The following is a 21,212-nucleotide window of genomic DNA, read 5'->3' on the forward strand; positions in this document are numbered from 1 at the left end:
AAACTAGGATTTGTATGTTGAGGCAGGAGGATCACATGTTGGAGACCTGTCAGAGCTACTACAGAACTGAAGGGCTACCTGGGCTACCAGAAGAAAGGTAAACAAAAGTCCTTACCCTATTAAACACAGAGCCACAGCAACTGCAGAACAGGTTCTTATGCACCTGCCCCAGCTTTCCTTCACTCTTGGTGACAATGCATCCTTCCTCCGAAAACATCAACTTAAAAAAAAAAAAAACAGCTACTACTCACCTGTGTATCTCATATAGTTGTGTTCAGCTGTGTGCTGTTCAGTTTGCTCTGGGTTTGAAACTCAAGTCAGCTGGAAGCAGAGCTGAGTGACCTCTGTGGTTTCCTCTTTCTATGTCCTCAACCTTATGTTTGTAGAGGCCACACACACTGCTACATGAACTGCAATCACAGTTGCTCACTGACTAGTTATGCTGTCATGCCTCTCATAAATACTTGGACTTTTCTCAAGTTTGGTTCTTATCAGCCATGAGACACACTAGCCGCATTTCATAAGACCCTTCATGTATATTTTTAAATATACAAAAATGAGAGCATCACTCTGTTTCCACCTAACTCCAAATGAATGTGTCCTTCAACTGGAGTAGTCAGCCATACCTAGTGGAAGGTGGAGCAGTCACCATGTGATCTAACTACTACATTATCCATACAGTTTTATATTTCACATTTATACAGAATTCCCATCTTTGATTCATCTTTACTGTTTGAACAAGTAGATTGTGACTTTTCCTCCTTGATAGCAGGAAGCAAATTTCTCAGATAACTTGTGTTCATGAAAACTTTACAAACCAGCAAAATCTCTTCTTTCCTGAGGAGAAGCAAATGCCCCCTGGAGTGCACACGGGACTCTGGGGACACCTCCTTTTCACTCTGTGGACCATGATGCCGCACACTGCAGGATGGCTCCCAAGGCTGGAGAATACCTGATACTATTCCAGCTGTTTCAAATACTTCCACTTCTTCTTTTACTTTGTTCTTTTTGTTAATATGTAAGATTCTTATTTTATCTTTATCCATTAGGACTCCCCACTTTGTCGGAGATCTATTCCGCATTCTCTCCTCCTCCTATTAAGAACTGTGTATCTCCTTCACTGTTCTGTTTCCCTTCTGTTGTCTACACCTCATGTGTCAGTGCTATTGCTGGTTCTCTTGGGTGTTTGCAGTCACTTGAAATGGATCTGGGGACATTTCTTCCTCTGGGCCTCCTAGGTCACCAAAGTGAGTCTGAACAATAGACATGCTTGTCACCTCAACATCTGTAGCCAAATTTTTCACTTGGAAATCCATGAATTTCCTGTTGGTAGTGTGATGAAGAACGTCCTTTTAAAGCCAGTGTTTACTATCTGTAGTGACTTTCTTTTCTTTTGACTTTTCACGGCATCTATCTGCCTCCATTCTAAAGGCTTGTCAGATCTGTTAGTGTTCTTCAGATCTGTTAGTGTTCTGCTTACAGGGCACAACCCAGTTCTGGGCTGACCATCGCATGGGAACACAAGCACAGCCATCTCTGCTCCAGGCACCAAAGGCTTTTGTAGCAGACAGGCCTTGTTCCAAGAGGAAAATGCAAGACAGACACGTCTGCTTCCTCTTCCTTCTTCTCTGTCTCAGTTTTCTCAGAGACACAGAATGGAGCATTTCTGTTTGAAGGGTTTGCATCTCACCATCTTCCTCCAAATCTTCACTCCAAGTTTCCAGAGAGACTTCCCATCATCACTACATTCTGAAATTCTGTGACTACCTCTCTACCCCAAACCAGAAAACTTCAAATGTTTTCCTCAAGATCAGCCTCCTGTAGGCTTTAACCTTCACCAGCCCTTCCAGTAACACCAACAAAGTAATAAGACACACACACACACACACACACACTCACCATCTTAGCCTCGGTTACTATTGCTTTTCTAGCCCAATGTTTGAAACTCCTTTCACGATCCTCCCAAAAATAATTAAGCAGGTGTGTCACAGCATGATCCCGGTACCAATTGTCTCAGTTTGGGTCCCTATTACTAAGACAAAAGCAACTTTCAAAGGAAAGGGTTTATTTGGTTTACACTTCCACATCACAGCTCATCATCAAAACCCAGATAGGAACCCCTGAGTTTCTTAATTAATAATTGATGTGGGAGGGTCCAGCCTATCATGAGTGGTCCTGGGTTCTATAAGAAAGCAGGCTGAGCAAGACATGAGGAGCAAGCAGTAAGCAGCATCCGTTCATGGCCTCTGCATCAGTTCCTTCCCTGCTTAAGTTCCTGGTTCAACTGAGGCATCCTCCTCTCGAGAGACTCTACATTGTGTCAAGTTGACATAAAACCAGCCAGCACGTCTACCATATGATCCTGCATCCCAGCCAGATAAAGGAACTGGGTTGTTTGGGAGCTGGTGAGATGGGGGTGTCATTTAGTAAATTATTGAACCAAAATCTGCATCAATTCATTTTGAAACCCGGTAAACTTCAGAGAAAGTTACAACCTTACTCAATTCTTAGAAACAATCTACCCTCGGGAAAAGGCACTCATGTTACCAGCACAGACATGAAAATGCGCACACTGGAATCCTGTGTACCTTTCTCCAGTTCCACTGGGAAAAGTTCCAGTTTTTCTACTCGCTTTTCAAGCTCATACTCAGCAGATGCGGCCACGGGGTCAACGTCGTCATTTCTCCTGTCATAGTCTTCATTGGAGTATGTGCTGAAAACCTACAGGAAAAGGCCAGGAAAAATGGTCATACAGAAAAGATGCCATTCAGTATCAAACTACATAAGTTAATGAAAAAACAAACACAATGACATATTTCTTGTTCTTTTAAAAAATGCTATGAGTATGTTCATTCACAGATGTATCTGAAAATGAATGTAGTATATATGTTGAGTGCATGTCTGTGTGTCTCTTGTGTGTGTGTGTGTGTGTGTGTGTGTGTGTGTGCATGTATGTGTGTCCGCATGTGTGTGTGGCATGTGAGATGCTCATATAAAGTACAGAGAAGGGCATCACTCTCTCTACTCCCTTAAGGCGGGGTCTCTCACTCAAACTGGAGCTGATCAGCCAGCCCGTAAGTCTACAAAGCCCTGTTTCTGCTCACCTATATTTCTGGGATAACATGTGGGCCATGCCTGGCTTTTTATATGGTTTCTGGGGATTTGAACTCAGGTCCTTAGGCTTGCTCTCCAACCTAGTGAGCCCTCACCCCAGTCGCTGATACCTTTCTCCTAACAATCATTTGATATTTAAAATTAATCAAGATGTTAGGAAAAGGAAAATTGAATGCAAGTAAAAGTAACTTACTAAATTAAAATGGTACGAGACATTTTATCACTTTCAATAACTGAAGAAACAGCAGGGCCCTGGAGTGCTTTGTGTGATGAGAAATACTCACCAACCTTTAGTCATAGACTAACAAGGTAAGCATTTACTATTTCCTGTCAAACTAGAGTAAAGCATATCAAAGCTATCTTACCAAACCCCAAAACTGAACCTGCCCTATCGTATGGATTATACTAGCCCCAAGAGTGTAGTATATCGATGCTATAATTACATCTTAATCACAGAATTACCAAAATCAATTTCCATTCTACACTGTCCTGGAATATGCGCAACTGTGTCTTTCATCTGCCACACGCCATTTTACTGGCATATAGATTTAAATTAAATTTACATTGGCTCTTTCTAGAAAATAGCTATCAACATATTGCTCAAAGGCTGTAAAACGAACAAGATATTGACTGTCTTTTATTCTAACTTAAGTCATTCACAAGACTATGTGTGGCCCTCAGACAGAGCTGTAATAAATTTGTCTATTTGCAAAGGAACTAAAGTAGCTACCAAATCACGCAGGACACTGAAGAGTATTTGAGAGAATGGACTGTATCTATCACTAAGTGCAATCAATGTCTAGAATAAAGGCTGTCGTTATCAATTCAATTCAAAATTTATTAAGCACTTAAATTACATCCGAGAAGGCGCTACAAGTCTCCCCTCAAACTCTTATAACCTGTTAGTAAAAAGCTTTTGAAAGTATATTAAAAACCAGAATAGAAACAGGAAGCAGACTGACTAAAGAAAACAATGGACGAAAGGCATCAATGCCTCCAAAACTGGCCCCGCTGCTCTCGATAAACGTTAAGCGCATTTGGGGAGTTCTGTGCTGCATTGGCACACAGCTTATGAGAGACACGGATAGAATAAAGCAGAGTAGAATACAATGCCTGATGTGACAGAGGGATGCACAAAGGAAGTTTTTAAATTTAATTTATATTATTTAAAATTATTTGAACATGTGTCTAAGTGTGCCTGCCCACAGAAGCCAGAGGAATGGAGAAGAGAAGCCCTGGAGCTGGAGTCACGGGCAGTTAGCAGTTGCCCTATATGGATTCAGGGACACAAACTCAAGTAGTCTAGAAGAACAATGCATGCTCTCAACAGCTGAGCCACCTCTCCAGCCACTGCCTCTAAAGAACGATTCTTAAATTTCTCTGACAAAATTAAAAATTTTGTGGAAGGGAAGATAATTCAATAAACAAGGATCCACATACAGAATAGATATGTATTTCAAGACATACAAACATACAGAGAGAGGGGGAAAGAGAGAAGAGAAACAGAGACATAGACAGAGAAACAGAAAGACAGACAGAGACTGGGCGCAGGACATGCACAGACAGACAGCATTTAAGGACAGCACTGATGGTTAGGTCGACCACAGCTCCTTGCCTAGGGAAGTCAACTTTAACAATATATTAAAGTGTTTTGTTCTGGAAATGACTCCATTGATATTTGCTGCTGATCTAACTGTACCAAGAGCCCCAGCCATCATCACTGCTCCAGTTCAGCTGGGAGTAACTCTAGAGTACAGAACAATTTCACTAGAATGGAGTGAGTGAGTTAGCGTGCAGATGTGTGTCTGTGTGCAAACCCATGTGGCCGCAAAATAAGTCTGGGAAAACACCTTTAAACAAGTTAATATCTTCATGGACTTTTGCAGAATCCTAGACACCACTACAATGTTCTGCTCCAGTCATGGTGCTAATAAAGTTCACCTGCAGACACATTCAGAAACTAAGGAGCATGACTAGAGCCTTACATGTCAGAAACTGATCCAGCTGATGCACCTAGCCACGAGATGACTGCCCACATTCCACTCTACAGAGAGAAAAGTACGCTGCTTTTCATTTGTCAACTCATGCAAGGTCTGAGAAACTACATGGGCACAGAGAAAAAACAAAAGTTAGGCCATCAATGGGAGGAGAGGTCCTTGGTATTGCAAAGATCATATGACCCAGTACAGGGGAATGCCAGGGCCAGGAATTGGGAGTGGGTGGGTTGGGGAGCAGCGCGGAGGGGGAGGGTATAGAGGCTTTGGGGATAGCATTTGAAATGTAAATGAAGAAAATATCTAATTAAAAAATTAAAAATAAAAAAGTTATAAATAATTGAAAAAACGTCAGATTTTCTCATGACAGATTACTATTATTGACTTATAAAAAGAATGGAAGTCAACCAAAAATACTAACACTAATAGGAGTTCAGTAATACAATATTGATATTTAAACTAGTGCATAATACAAAGCATCAATGGCTCTCAAAAAAAAAAAAACCCAGAACAACAGTGAGAACCTGTAAAAGACCCCATGATCACCGCTTACAACCCTCCTCTATAGAACATAGGAAGCCCTACGTAGAAAGTCATTCTGTGCCCTCCCCCAACTAAAATCCTTAATATGCAAAGACTACCATTGCTCTGAAATTGCTGTAAATGTCAGTTTCCAGTCATTTGTAAATTCAGAGCAATCAATGTCAAATTCCCATCCATTTTAATGAAAATTAAGAAGCTAAAAAAGCACAACCATGATTTAAAAAAGCAAAAAACCAAAAAACTTCGAAACTTCACCAATTAAAGCAATGTAGTTTGGTCCTTGATATATTGACAATTTTACATTCTGATTCATTCCTTTTCTAGTCATGTTAGTTACAGGGGAGTATTTTGTAAATAATTTGAAAGAAATGTGATATCCACCTAAATATAACTATCTTTTATCATTAACAAAAAGAGAATTTTGACTAAGAACAGGTAAATATCCATCCAATCTCAGGTACTAGAAGGAGATTGGATAAAGCACTACCCACATCCAAGCATATGAAATCTGTAGATATATAAACAATAACATCATATAAAATTGCTTAGTAACTGAATATACTCTACACATATCTTCCCATATCACTAGATTAATTATAACCCAAAAGAATGTAAAGGCTGGGCTGGAGAGATGGCTCAGAGAATAAGAGCACTGACTGCTCTTCCAGAGGTCCTAAGTTCAATTCCCAGCAACCACATGGTGGCTCACAACCATCTGTAATGGGATCCGATGCCCTCTTCTGGTGTGTCTGAAGACAGCTACAGTATACTCACATACATAAAATAAATAAATCTTTACAAAGAAAAGATGTGCTGCTTTGTTTAAAAAAAAAGAATGCAAAAGCTATATAGATAGCTGGTACTTAGTGACGAACAACAAGGGAACGGCCACAGCGCAGACGCATTTTCTTCTCCTTTTCAGTGTGCAGTAACTGAAGTGATATCAAACATGGAGATAAAGAGGACTGACGATATACATACTGTAATAGGGCTTCAGATAAAGAGGGCTGGCCATAGATGCTGTAATAGTTCTGAATGCAAAAAAGGATGATGTTTAATTACTGGGCTCCAGAGAAGTTTACAAATGCTACAAGTATTAATGAAAACTCCAAACCTGGCTGTTAAGAATCAATGTCAAGGGGCTGGGGGATAGTGGCAGAAACCTTGCCTAGAAATTATGAGGCCCTTGGAACAATCCTAACATCGCACAGAAATAAATAATAAAAGTTAAGGAGCCTAGAATGGTGGTACCTGTCTGTAAACACAGCACTTAGAGGTTGAGGCAAAAGAATCTCTGAAGAAGATCATATTAGGGTTACATAGTGAAACTGTCCCAGAACAAAGGAAAGAACCTCCCTCCCCCGCCCCCCGGCAATGAAACACTATAATCACAGAATGAAGGTCCAGGAAAAATTAGAGACTAAAGTAAAATTATTATGGTAAAATCTATAATGAACTTTCCAACGCAAAGAATTGGAAACTAATTGAAAATTCAATGAAGACAACTTTCATTAAAAATTAGGCATTATGCCGGGCGTGGTGGCGCATGCCTTTAGTCCCAGCACTCGGGAGGCAGAGGCAGGCGGATTTCTGAGTTCGAGGCCAGCCTGGTCTACAAAGTGAGTGCCAGGACAGCCAGGGCTACACAGAGAAACCCTGTCTCGAAAAACCAAAAAAAAAAAAAAAAAATAAGGCATTGCGCCGAGCGATGGTGGTGCACACCTTTAATCCTAGCACTTGGGAGGCAGAGGCAGGTGGATTTCTGAGTTCGAGGCCAGCCTGGTCTACAAAATGAGTTCCAGGACAGCCAGGGCTATACAGAGAAACCCTGTCTCGAAAAACCAAAAAAAAAAAAAGAGAGAGAGAGAGAGAGAGAAAAGAAAAGAAAAGAAAAAAAAATAAAAATAAAAATAAATTAAGCATTGCAAGTTATAGTCAGGAGGAACCATGTATCCACAGTAATATTCATTTGGTAACTATATGAAAGAAGGAAAAATATCTCAATTTGAACATGTTAGCTCACTCCTACAATCCAGCACTTGGGAAGCTGAAGTAAGAAGATTGACCGAGAGTTTTAAGATCAACCTGGACTACACAGAGAATCACATGTAAGATTATGCTACAGATTAAGATTACAGCTACTATTAAAACCGCCTTCCCTAAGAACAAACTGGATACAGCACAATGATAGAATGTTCACCTAAACATACGAGGGCCTTAGTTTTATCTGCAACTTATCCCCCCGACACACACACACATACAGAGTCACACTAATGATCTGAATATATATAGACACCTCTGAAAAAGATTCATAGGAAGACTCACAACTGTGTACACAGATGTACAAAGAAGTTCATTCATCAAGGCACTATCATAAGAGCTCAACGTGACAAACTAATTACATGAATATTCACCATCAGAGAAATGGCTTAGCAGACTGTGGCATTCCAAGATAGGTAAGTGACTGAAAAAGCCTGTATGTCTAATGATGTGGAATGATAGGTATCATTAAGCCAGAAAAACCATTGCAGATACAGTAGGTAGTAAATTCTGTAACTATGTTGCTTTTATATCCTCAAGGGAAGGCAAGGCTAGGTTTCCCTATTTATGAAATAATAATAACAACACTAATAATAATAATCCAGAGTTGCAGTTGGTTCAGTGTGGACCTAGGAGAAGCTCTCCCAAGGCAGTACCAAAGATGGTATCTCCCACTCACCACTCACCATCTCCTTTCAAGGGAATTTTTAATATTTCATCTACTATTATTGTGAATGCCCCTTAAATAAAACTGTGCATTGGCAGTTTAATATTAGAATGTAGACCAGCCCATGAATACTCCTGTTTGTGTCCAGATCAACAAACTGAGAGGTCACTGCTTGTCACAATTCCTCTTCTGCCTGGGACAGGAAGACCCTGGGAGGTGAAAGGCTGGGTTAGATAAATACGCCCTTCCCTTCTACATTGTCCCGATTCTTTCAATTTTCTTCCTAAACTTGTACTATTTATGCTTATCTTACTCTGAAAAAACACGGATAACAGTCAAATCCTGGGAAATTCTTGCCCCTTGTTGGCATCACCACTGCCCGACTTTCCCCTTTCTGTGCACAGCATCCGGGATCCCCAAAGTCAACAGCATCAAGATGCATATATTTAGTTCAGTCACCTTCTCATTGTTCCTGTGCTATTTCACTGAGAAAAGCAAACAAAAGGATGTTTAAATTTAAAGCTTCTTGATTCAGCACCAAAAAGCAATATTCTGTTCCTTGATCAAAGCAAACAAAACATGACCTCATCTGCTTCCCAGCAGTCAAGCCTACAAGACTACCAAGTTTGCAGTGATACTAAGCAAGAATGCTTCTGAGCCAGCATCCCACACTGTGAAAAATGAATGAAGTAAAAATTAGCTTACTACAAAATTCCAACCTGAATCATTATCTTATTTACATGGTCAAAATACTTTGAACAACACATTTTCAAAAGAGCAATGTTTTTATTAGTGTTTAATAATATATTTCTCTTACTTCCTTGTGATACATTTTAATCAACTCAGATCTAAATAACCCCCACCTTCCCTGTAAATATGGACTGGAAGGAATCTCCCACACTGCTTCTACAGGTCACAGCTACAGCTGCAGGGTAAGTTCTGCTTAAGCTTCCTTGAGGATCAAAGATGGGAACTGTCCCAGGCCTTGGTATGCTCAGTAGTTCCAGACACTGCTCTAATTGGCAACTGACAACTAGGGGATGGAGAAGGTTTGTGCTGAAAAGAAGCCAAACTGGGTGGGTGGAGAGATGGCTCAGCAGCTAAGAGCAACGACTACTCTTCCAGAGGTCCCGAGTTCAAATCCTGGCAACCACATGATGGCACACAGCCCTCTGTAATAGTATCCAATGCCCTCTTCTGGTGTGTCTGAAGACAGCTATAGTGTACTCATGTACATAAGATATATATTTAAAAACAGAGGTCACGTTAACAGTCCGCAGAGACTCTGAAGAGGTAAGGGTCTAGTTTCCCCCTACACAAGCTTGCACCAGATTACAATGAAGGAAAACCCCAAACTAACCTTCTGCAACATTTTTGGATTTCAGCCAATCTGAAAACTAATGTGTGTAATAGGTTTTCATAAAGCAGTTGTATTATTCTTCAGTAAGATGTTTAGCTCCTTATTTGGATCCATCCACAGACTCTCTCATGTCATAGCACATGAACAAAGACAGGCAAGAGCCAGAAACACACTGGCCTCACCCGCTCAAAATCCCTTCACTTAAACTGTTTTTAAGCCAATTTACCCATCTTCCATATCACTCATATCTCCATCTGTAACATGCCTCATTTAATAAACTGCCTGAATGGACGTAAAATACTTATCTTTGAAGTGCAGGCTTCTAATTAGGATATTTCAAATGAATGCTGGCTAATCCTTGTGTGTGGTTTTGTGATTGGAGATCCTAGAAAGCCAGTACCATCCAGATCCATGTACACCATGACATATATTGAATAGATAGCTAGATAGTGTACTGGCTGGTTTTGTGTGTCAACTTGACACAGGCTGGGGTTATCACAGAGAAAGGAGCTTCAGTTGGGGAAATGCCTCCATGAGATCCAGCTGTGGGGTATTTTCTAAATTAGTGATCAAGGGGGAAAGGCCCCTTGTGGGTGGGACCATTCCTGGGCTGGTAGTCTTGGTTCTATAAGAGAGCAGGCTGAGCAAGCCAGTGGAAGCAAGCCAGTAAGGAACATCCCTCCATGGCCTCTGCATCAGCTCCTGCTTCCTGACCTGCTTGAGTTCAGTCCTGACTTCCTTTGGTGATGAACAGCAGCGTGGAAGTGTAAGCCGAATAAACCCTTTCCTCCCCAACTGCTTCTTGGTCATGATGTTTGTGCAGGAATAGAAACCCTGACTAAGACAGACAGGTAGATAGATAGATAGATAGATAGATAGATAGATAGATAGATAGATAGATAGATAGATAGATAGATAACTACTAACTACACAAATTCTCTTCAACACTTTAACAGCTTATCAATCTATCCACAATAACCACACAAATTCTCTTCAACACTTTAACAGCTTATCAATCTATCCACAAGGACCCAGCACATTATAAAATATACTCTATTTTAGCCTACAGATTGAAATGTTAATATCATCTGAAAAAAAAATGCCTTCCTAGAAACACAGAGAGTAACATTTTCCCAACACTGGCAACCACTAACCTCCTGAGCTGCCTCTAAAATGGCATGTCCTAAAGCCCTTCAACTGCAAGAGTCTGGCTACAAAGGGCCAGAGAAATGCACATTTCTTCAAAGCATCCCGAAATAGGACTGAAGTCTGGGCCTAGTGTGCTCTCCTTCGCCAAACAACTGGAGCGTTTCCCATAGTTATCAGCATCATTTCCACACTTGAACTACTAAAGGAGAGAAGCTTTGTTTGGCCCTGTGCCAGGACTGCAATTGGACAAAGTGTTGGGGTCTGAGAGTGACCTTCATGGTGGTGTATGAAATACACTGAGCCATGAACCTGGGCCACAAGCCTGCAGTGTGATCAGTTCTCAGGACCTTATGCAGAGTGGGGCTCGGGTCCAATAGTCTGACTAGACCTCAAGTTGCTGGGGTCAGAGACCAGCTCTCAACTCTTTAAAACCTAGTCACTGCATATCATGCTGAGGCCAAGTCTTCACTCACAGCTTCAACTGATGCTATGCTTTTGCTTCTTCTGTTTTGGTTTTTAACATTCCCTCATAGATACGCACTCCCTCATAGGAAGTTTGTGAAGGATGCAGCGCTGGGATCCACATGGACTAGTTCAACTTGTCCCTCTAGTAGAACTCATTATCCTTTTGCCACCCTCAAGCCATTAACACTGCCACTCTCCTTTTTCAAGTCTCTAGTCGTACACGGTTTAGTAAGCATTCACACACAAAGCCAAAGCTTTCTTTCCCTGTTCGGTTAAACAAGGGTCGTGAGGGTAACATGGACATTTTTCTATTTGGATAAAAGATAATCACCACAGTTTACTTTATCAAAGGGAGGTTTGGGAGAGGTTGTCCAATCTGCCAATGTTGAGGGGTGGATCTCCTCCCTTTATATACACAGAGCCACATAGTGACTCAATCCCTGGACTCAGCAGTGCTGTGGGAAGGGGGAGGAGTCTAAAGACTAGTAAGTAAAAAAAAAAATCCCATTACCTGAAAATGAAGGTAACAAGTCAATGAGTAAGCTGAGTATGGTGTCTCATATCTATAATCTCAGGACTGCACACACAAGTGGAAATTTGCTGATTTTAACACCATCATGGGGCACTCAGGGAAGAGTATCAGGCTAGCCAGAGCTACCCTAGGCTCAGTCCTGTTACTTGGCCCTTGGAATCAACTTAGGTTTGTTCATATACACGATAATATCACTTTTATAATCCATGTGCACTACTAAAAACAGTAAGTTAGTGTGTTTATGGAGGCATAGTACATTAAGCAATATTTCATGGGCACATCGGGATATTATGTTCCCATCTTTCCTGCACTGAGTGCCCCATGATGGGCACTAGGCTCTGAGGGGAAAAAGAAACAGTGTATGTCACCTCCTGTCTAAGGTATTTTATCGCGGAGACAAGACCTCCCAGGAGGCTTTCTATGTTGCTACAGTCTGGGAAATAAGTACAACAGAAACAGGCCTTCTGCAAGTGTCAAGTGCATGAGCACCACAGTGACACAGCTTCCCTGACTTACACTAGGCAGGTAGCATGAGTCGGATCTGTCGGATACTGAGAGTTTAGCAGAACATGTGCCTGTCGTAGCTAGTCCATTCCGTAAAAGAACTACCTGCTCATGCGGCGTCATTACAAGTATTTGTTCTTGCTTTAAAGACACAGAAATCAGAGATAAATGCCACCACCCAAATTACTGACCTCATTAGAGGCAAATAGTGAGGTGTACTAACCGTGCATCAGTAGAAGCCCTGCCTTCTCTGCCATCAGCCCACTCCCGAGAGCCTAGTCCCTAGCGGCCATGAGAGAGGACACCAGTTCCCGTGCCTGGGCAGGCCCAGACCTTCTCCCCAGCTCCTCCTAAAGTATGTCCATAGCACTTGGGGGTGACAACTAGTAGTGTCACTGACTGCACCTGCCATACCACCCAGCTGCTATGTATGTAGCCCTCCCCTCTCGTACCACAGAGAACCAATTCTAAACAGTTCTTATCTAAAAGCTACAAAAGGAATAAGCAAGTGGTCTTCAGATTCAGTGGAGATTCTGAAAAGCATAAAAGAATTGATATTGCTGAGTTGTCGTAATATGCACCTTGATACTATTATTGTTGTATGGTTTGAATTGATGAAAGTTGTCATGTCTCTCAATATAGTCATAGAAATGCATTGACAGACCCAATGATAAAAATCAAGCATAAATTTTTGAATTAGTGATGGCACTAGCTATCTCATTCTCAGACATGATTAAAAATCAAATATAGAGGCTGTACTGGCTATTTTTGTGTCAACTTGACACAGCTGAGTTATCACAGAGAAAGGAGCTTCAGTTGAGGAAATGCCTCCATGAGATCCAACTGTAAGGCATTTTCTCAATTAGTGATCAAGGGGGAAAGGCCCCTTGTGGGTGGGACCATCCCTGGGCTGGTAGTCTTGGGTTCTATAAGAGAGTAGGCTGAGCAAGCCAAGGGAGGCAAGCCAGTAAAGAACATCCCTCCATGGCCTCTGCATCAGCTCCTGCTCCCTGACCTGTCTGAGTTCCAGTCCTGACTTCCTTTGGTGATGAACAGCAGCATGGAAGTGTAAGCCGAATAAACCCTTTCCTCCCCAACTTGCTTCTTGGTCATGATGTTTGTGCAGGAATAGAAACCCTGACTAAGACAAATTGGTACCAGCAGAGTGGGGTATTTCTGTGACAACCTGACCATGTTTTGGGGAGGACTGTGGAAGGACTTTGGAACTTTGGGCTTGAAGATCCATTCGTTGTTAAGAGCTCTGTCAGATGTTGTGTAGGAGCTTGGAAGATAATGTTGAGAACAGTGCAGAAGATGGAGGTCTGGTTTGTGAAATTTCAGAGGGAAAATTAAAGACTCTTTTCAGGGCCATTGCTGTTTTGATTGTGAAGATTTTGTAGTTCTGGTTAGCTGGGGCTGAAGAATCAGCTGTGATTAACAAGATACCAGAACTACTAAAGCAAAAACTTTGCATTACTGGGACTATTGATGCTGGTTAGCTGGAGATAAGAAATTATCGGTGATTAAGAAGAGACCAGCATCGTTGAGGTGACATCTTCTGGGAAGTGTTTTCTGAAAGCACAAAGAGGCTGTGTTCCAGAGATAGGCAAGGTTGTACTCCTTCTGCAGTGGGACTTGGTAATGTGTAAGGGTCACCCAGGTGGTACTGGTTTTGAAGTCATGAAGGGGTCACACAGAGCAGCTGAGGCTCGGCACTGTGAGAGGCCATGGAAGGCCATTGGTGAAGGTGCAGCCTCAGCTGCAATTGACGGCCCAGGACTGAAGGGGTCATGCAGTGTTTTGGAGATGCCAGTACCATGAGATGACCACCAAGAGCAGCAGCAGCAGTGGAGTACAGGCATCTGGAGCCTAGAGGACGACGTGTGTGCTACAAAGGGCATGCCTGGAGAAGTGACCCAAGCCCTTGGAGGAGCCCAGAAGATTGTGAGTTGGATCCCAGACGTTGGACGGTTGGAGATTGATTTTTGCTTTGATTGTGACTGTGCCCTGATATTTTCCCTCTTGAAGAAACTGTTTTAGTGGAGCCCACAGTTAAGAGACTTTTAATTGTAAAAAGACTTTGGATTTTAAAAGAGATGGATATTTTAAAGAGATTCAAATTTTAAGAATATGTAAAGACTGTGGGACTTTTAAAGTTATTTAGATCTTGGGGATGAATAAGAATGTAAGGGTTGAGGATTACTAGTGATGTGTTTGTGTGTCAAGTTGACAAGGGGTCAATTGTACTGGCTATTTTTGTGTCAACTTGACACAGCTGAGTTATCACAGAGAAAGGAGCTTCAGTTGAGGAAATGCCTCCATGAGATCCAACTGTAAGGCATTTTCTCAATTAGTGATCAAGGGGGAAAGGCCCCTTGTGGGTGGGACCATCCCTGGGCTGGTAGTCTTGGGTTCTATAAGAGAGTAGGCTGAGCAAGCCAAGGGAGGCAAGCCAGTAAAGAACATCCCTCCATGGCCTCTGCATCAGCTCCTGCTCCCTGACCTGTCTGAGTTCCAGTCCTGACTTCCTTTGGTGATGAACAGCAGCATGGAAGTGTAAGCCGAATAAACCCTTTCCTCCCCAACTTGCTTCTTGGTCATGATGTTTGTGCAGGAATAGAAACCCTGACTAAGACAGAGGCTATTAGGACTTCAACTTCCACATAGTTTGAATGAGTCTGCAAAAAGCCAGTACATACATATGAAGCTAAATCTTTAATATATATGTATATATGCACATACATAGATATTTTTAAAATAAATGGTATTCTCAAGAGCACATACACAAACAATTTCTTTTAAACTGTTCTTATTGCTGGGCATGTGGCACGCACTGCTCCCAGCACTTGGGAGACATGGGCAACAGAGCTCTGTGAGTTTCAGGTCAGCTTGGGTCGCATATCAAGTTCCAGGCCAGACAGAGCTACACAGTGAGATTCTGTCTCAAAGATTAGTTACTTAATTGATTAATATCGGCTACTATTACAAAGGTGTGTGCTGATGCGTGTGAGCTGTCCTGCACATGGAGCTCAGAGGAGAACTCTGTGGAGTCAGCGCTCCCTTGCCCTTCCTCTAGATACTGGGCTCAGGTTGCCAGGCTTGCACTACTGCTTGCTAGGAGCCATCTTGCAGGCACAGAAATTTTCATTGAAGCAAAAGTAATGAGAATGTCTCATCTCTTATTTAGAACAGTACAAAAGTCAGTATAATCAATATTGTTTATCTACAAATATGCATTGTTAAAGTACTAGAATAATTTTGTTAAGTTCTTATAAATATAGTTCAAAAATAAAAACTTGGATTGTCCCAAATTTATAAAATTCTAGAGTCGGGCAGTGGTGGCACACGCCTTTAATCCCAGCACTTGGGAGACAGAGGCAGACAGATTTCTGAGTTTGAGGCCAGCCTGGTCTACAGAGTGAGTTCCAGGACAGCCAGGGCTACACAGAGAGACGCTGTCTCAAAAGAAAAAAAGAAAGAAAGAAAGAAAGAAAGAAAGAAAGAAAGAAAGGAAGAATAAAAAGGTTAAACATAAAATTCTAGGATCTGTTCAAAATAGTGAGGTTTGTTTTGTTTTTTTGGTTTTTTCACTCTCCTAATGGACAGTTTTACAGAGAACTAGGCTATCCTATAATGGTCATGTTTTCCTTGGTGTTTTTCAAATTATTATTAAAAAATTAAACATTTCATGAGAAATTAATAATTAAAAAAATACTAATGATCCCAAATGATACTTCTTCTGGGATGGGGTGGGGGTGGGGCAATTTTGAACTCCCAGAAGTGAGTCCTTTCCAACAAATACATTAGGGTGAGCTGGTTCTACTCTAGCGTTTGTTGAAACAGTTGGCTCTGGCTGCTCCTTCCATTCTAAGTGTCAACAGGTGGCTCTAACTCCTCCGGAGGAAGGCCGTCCTGCACATCCTTGAAGTGGAAGCAGAGGGGGGAGAGTACTCCCCTCTGGGTAAGTAAGGGAAAGTAGGGACCAGCCACACTGAGGGTCTCAGAAGATGGCTGACAAGTTCCCACGTGACATACAAAACTTCCAAGGGTATGTGGATACATCTCTTATCGGGAACTAAAAACCCCAAACTCTAAGGTCTTAACTTTGGGAATGGCACCTCAGGTCTAAGATTCCACTGGAAACCAACTAAAACAGCCCATTTAAGGAGATCACCTAAAATAAATGTGTACATTAGGCAAAAAGGACACTGGAATGAACTACAATCCAGTAGCTGGATTGTAATTGTGGTAACTGGAGGGCTCACCTGTGACCCAGATCTTGAGGCTGGAAGACACAAGATTCTGACCTGGACATTGGCATGGAGATCTTGAGGCACTGTGACCATGAAAAACCTAGGCTCAGGCGAGATAGTATGTGCCTTTAATCCTTTGAGACTGAGGCAAGAAGATCTTTGAGTTCAAGGTCAGCCTGGGACAAAGCAAGTCCCAAATCCAGGTGTGGTGGAACACACCTTTCATCTGGGCCACACGTTCTGCTGGAGGCCTACATAAGGACAATGCAATAAGGAAGATTTGCTCTTCGAGCTAGCATTTACTTGCCAGCACATCTGCTGGAATCTACTTCTACAGAAGACCACCTGAAACAATTACTGTTGTGGGACTGAGAAACTACTAGATTCTTGGAATTCCAATTCATAGCTGACCCTTGTTGGGGCGTTGCACTAGACTGTAAATCATCATAATAAAGTCCCTCAATATGGCGAGACATCCCATACGTTCTGTGACTTCAGAGAACCCCAATACAGAGAACTAACGTCAGGAAGTCATAGAAGCACTAGAATGTGGCCCAGATGAAAGGTGTGTTCCACCACACCTGGATTTGGGACTTGCTTTGTCCCAGGCTGACCTTGAACTCAAAGATCTCCTTGCCTCAGTCTCAAAGGATTAAAGGCACATACTATCTCGCCTGAGCCTAGGTTTTTCATTGACCAACAGCAGTTGAAGAGAATACGGGACCATGAACAGGGCTGATAAGCCACCTACAGTACCTGAGATATGGCTTGAGTTCATCCCCCCATAGTTAGATGCTTGAAGCCCGAGGTGAAAGGCTGAAAAGGGAGTAAAACCTTTGAGAAGAAGAGTCTAATGGGAGAATCTCAGGTCACCTGAGGAGGCTGCATTTGGGATCTCCCTTCCTTACATCTCCTGCCTTGTACCTTCACCAGAACAAAGCAAGAATAGTGCCATACCATGAACCTTCAGAACTGCAGTCTTATAAAGTACCCCGTGCCAGGTACTTAATATAACAAAGAAAAAAATGGGCGAAGGAATGAGCCAAACAAGTAGGTAAGGATCATGGGTTAACTTCAGTACAGAGGAGGAAGGTGTTAGATATATTCTAGTGGGAGGTGAATTACAATTGATTCTGACCCTCAGACAAATAGAGCTGAAGACAGACCCCTTCATCTGATGTGTCCAGGTTATTGCCCCAATCATTTATCTATATACTATGCCAGGTGTCATCAAGAAGGTACTTTGCAGGCAGGCCTGTTTAAAGTCCACAGTTAGTAGATTTTAAGGGGAAAAGAAAGATTATCTTTAGTAATCATTGGTCCTGATTCAATCTGTTGAGAAGTTTGAAGAATAGAGAATCCTGCATAGTCCACTCCATTTGTGTGAGGCAATAACTTGCAGAATCTTCTGCTATGTGCCTCTACTGGTTTTCCTCCCATGACTTCGCAAGTCTTTGTCCTGCAGCAAAGTAGTTTTTTATGGAAATGGCTATCAAAGTGCCAACTCTGACCTACACAGCTTATGATGAGTCTAATGGGTCATAAATAACACGAGAAAAGTTGAAAAATGAAAAATACAAGACATTAGTATTTATTCGTGTAAAAAATACTCAGCTGGGGCAGTGGTGGCGCACGCCTTTTATCCCAGCACTTGGGAGGCAGAGGCAGGGGAATTTCTGAGTTCGAGGCCAGCCTGGTCTACAGAGTGAGTTCCAGGATAGCCAAGGCTACACAGAGAAACTCTGTCTTGAAAAACCAACCAACCAAAAACCAACCAAACAAAAAAAAACCTAATGTACTTTAAAAATTAATTTCAATTTTTTAGTTTCAATTGAGCATATACATATATATGTATATGTGTGTATGTATATGTATAATATTTCAATGTAAAATACTTGTGATTTGAAAACTGAAGACTTTAAAAATTAAATATAATCATCTCAAAGTACTGAGATTTTAAGTGGTAACTACTGATATAGAAAAAAAAAATTAACCTCCTTCCTCTCATTCTGCTACACACACACACAACACCCACACAGATTCATGTCAATTTTTTCCCACATTTTTTATTAGATATTTTCTTCATTTACATTTCAAATGCTATCCCAAAAGTCCCCTATACCCTCCCCCTCATGTCAAATTTTTTGTTTGTTTGGTTTTGTTTGGGGGGGGGGGGTTGTTGTTATTTTCTGAGACAGGGTTCCTCGGTGTAGCCCTGGCTGTACTGAAACTCACTCTGTAGACCAGGCTGGCCTCGAACTCAGAAAGCTGCCTGCCTCTGCCTCCCAAGGGCTGGGATTAAAGGCGTGTGCCACCACTGCCCAGCTCATGTCAAATTTTTAGTGAGCACCAGCTCCCCAGCTGATGCTGTGCTCGATATTAAGAATCTGAGTGGCCTGTGACCTTAACCCATATCACACCTAGAGAAAAGGACCACAAAGGGCACTGGCTCCGCCCCTTCAGGGAAAGGGAAGGAGAGGTGAGCAAGAGAACATCTCCTAAGAACTGTAAAACCAGACACTTCTAGCTCCGGTTACAGTCAGCAAATTAGAACTAGGAGAGAACAAGGGAGTGGTGGTGTCTTAGGGAGAAGCACATGAAAGGTAGAAACGAAGGACAAGTATTCAGATACAGCAATTCGGGGCTGGGGCTGGAGAGATGGCTCAGTGGTTAAGCTCACTGACTGCTCTTCCCACAGGTCAGTTCCCAGCAACTACATGATGGTTCAAAACCATCTGTAATGACATCTGATGCCTTCTTCTGGTGTGTCTGAAGACAACAACAGTATACCCATATACATAAAACAAATAAAGAAATCCTTGTTTTAAACATACAGCAAGTCAACACTGTGGTCCAAGTGGCACCTCAGAGGAAAGGCACGAGCTGCTGAGCATGGAGGAGGCCTGGGGAGCAGATGGTAAGCCTGAATAAAAGCACACCGTCGGCAGAGTCTTGAGAAGGTCTCTTCTTCCCGAGTGAGCATTTGTGAGCAGGATTATTGGTGCTAGGATACAAAGGAAAGGAGTGAGCTAGGCCCTTTGGGAGTCCATGTTTTTCACAGTCCTTTGGAGGACTCTGTGGGAAGCTAGGCCACTCTCAGTATGATGATTCTCCTGATGCTGTCTGTGGTCAGCCATTCACCAACAGCAGCGGGAAGGCAAGGATGTGGGCCCACAACTCTTGCAACGGAACAGCAGGAAGAGGGTCAAGGGGATATCAACCTCAGAAAGTCAAGGGGCAAAGTAAGGTGCTGGGATCGAGTGTCTAAGGCCAGGCAGGCACTGGAGGGGCACACAGTGACAACAGCAGTAAGTGCTCTATCTCTTCAGGACAGGCTGCGCCACTTTTAGGGTGGGATTACACAGAAGACCTGGTATCAAAAACCCTGTCTGCAGGCAGCATGCTGGTCTCTGGACAAAAGAATCCTACTTGGAAGTTTAGCACCCACTCCGGCCAAAGACCACAAGACTACCTGACTTTCTAAGTTGGCAACCAGGCTCGAATGTTGACAGAGGTCAAAGAAAATCTTGCAAGCATTTCTACCACCTGCAGACATGTTTATATGAAGAATTGACATTTTAACTTCAGTAAAGGTCATGGGTAAAGTAAGACTTGTTTTCAAAGACTGCACACTGAAGCTAGACAAGGTATAGTGGACAAAACACTGCAGCGGAAGCACAGAGGAGCCATTGTGAAACAGGCCTCTTTACACCTGTGCTGCATTGGTGAGCCTGCTGAGATGGAAAGGGAGCAACCCTGCACTCTGGGCAGCTGTGAGGATGCACACGTGAAGCTCCCTGCCCTCCAAGGCCGCAAGGACTCTGCTTCCTTCTATAGAGACTGACCCTTTCAGTTTGACTTATCTAAGAACTTCAGTCAAATGTAACTGATGGATTGTAGGTGCCACTGAAAACCTCAATATATAGTTAAATCTATAACTGCCCCAAGGTCCCCTTATTTATGGGCAGCGGTGCTTTTCAGGAAGCAAGGCAATCAGCGATCTTTTTCAAAACATGTGGAGGACGATGTTTCACATTATTCTTTGTGTGTTTAAGGAGAAAACTGTCAAGACACCCATTATCATGGGATTAATGGGCGAATCTGGGGCTCACTGACCCTTGAATCACACTACTTCTAACCTCATATATCTTGTAATAGAACTGATGACTTTGTAAATACTGGAGAACTACTGTTTTTTAAATCAATTGTCTCCATGACTTGAGAAACTGTTCACAAAAAAGAACTCAGCAAAGCTCATGGATAATTTCTTTGTTAGAATAAGACAATGCACTGTTAAAGAGAAAGGGACTGGGTGTCACTGCTACCGTGGCTCCTCGTTCTGTAGAGACAGCCCATGTTTGTATGCCAGCCTGATGCCTTCATAGAACATTAAAACTCAAAAGTCCCCCAAGGGAAATGCCAGGGCCCCAAGGTTCATCACAGTTGAGAACAACCAGACCCTTCTCTCCACGGGGGTCTTCAAAACAGACAAGTCCTCCTCTTTTTGATCACCCACTCCCATAGAGAAAATTAATCTAATTTTCTGGTAGATCCTAGCTCTATTCATTTCCTATTTCCTGCCTGTTCAGAT

At 42.3% G+C, this 21,212-nt stretch overlaps 1 protein-coding gene across 5 annotated transcripts in view; it reads right to left on the reverse strand.

Annotated features, from left to right (window-relative positions):
- Ppp1r9a (protein phosphatase 1 regulatory subunit 9A) overlaps positions 1 to 21,212 on the reverse strand; it is a 269,586-nt gene that overhangs the window by 111,602 nt on the left and 136,772 nt on the right. For all 5 annotated transcript variants that reach the window (XM_085840835.1, XM_085840836.1, XM_085840837.1 and 2 more), the window contains exon 3: positions 2,589 to 2,721. In XM_085840835.1, coding sequence (XP_085696961.1) covers positions 2,589 to 2,721 — 133 coding nt within the window. The remainder of the gene's footprint in view (positions 1 to 2,588; positions 2,722 to 21,212) is intronic.

Source organism: Mus caroli, unplaced genomic scaffold, assembly GCF_978045245.1.
Source record: "Mus caroli unplaced genomic scaffold, Mus_caroli_1 scaffold_7, whole genome shotgun sequence".
NCBI classification, from domain to species: Eukaryota; Metazoa; Chordata; class Mammalia; order Rodentia; family Muridae; genus Mus; species Mus caroli.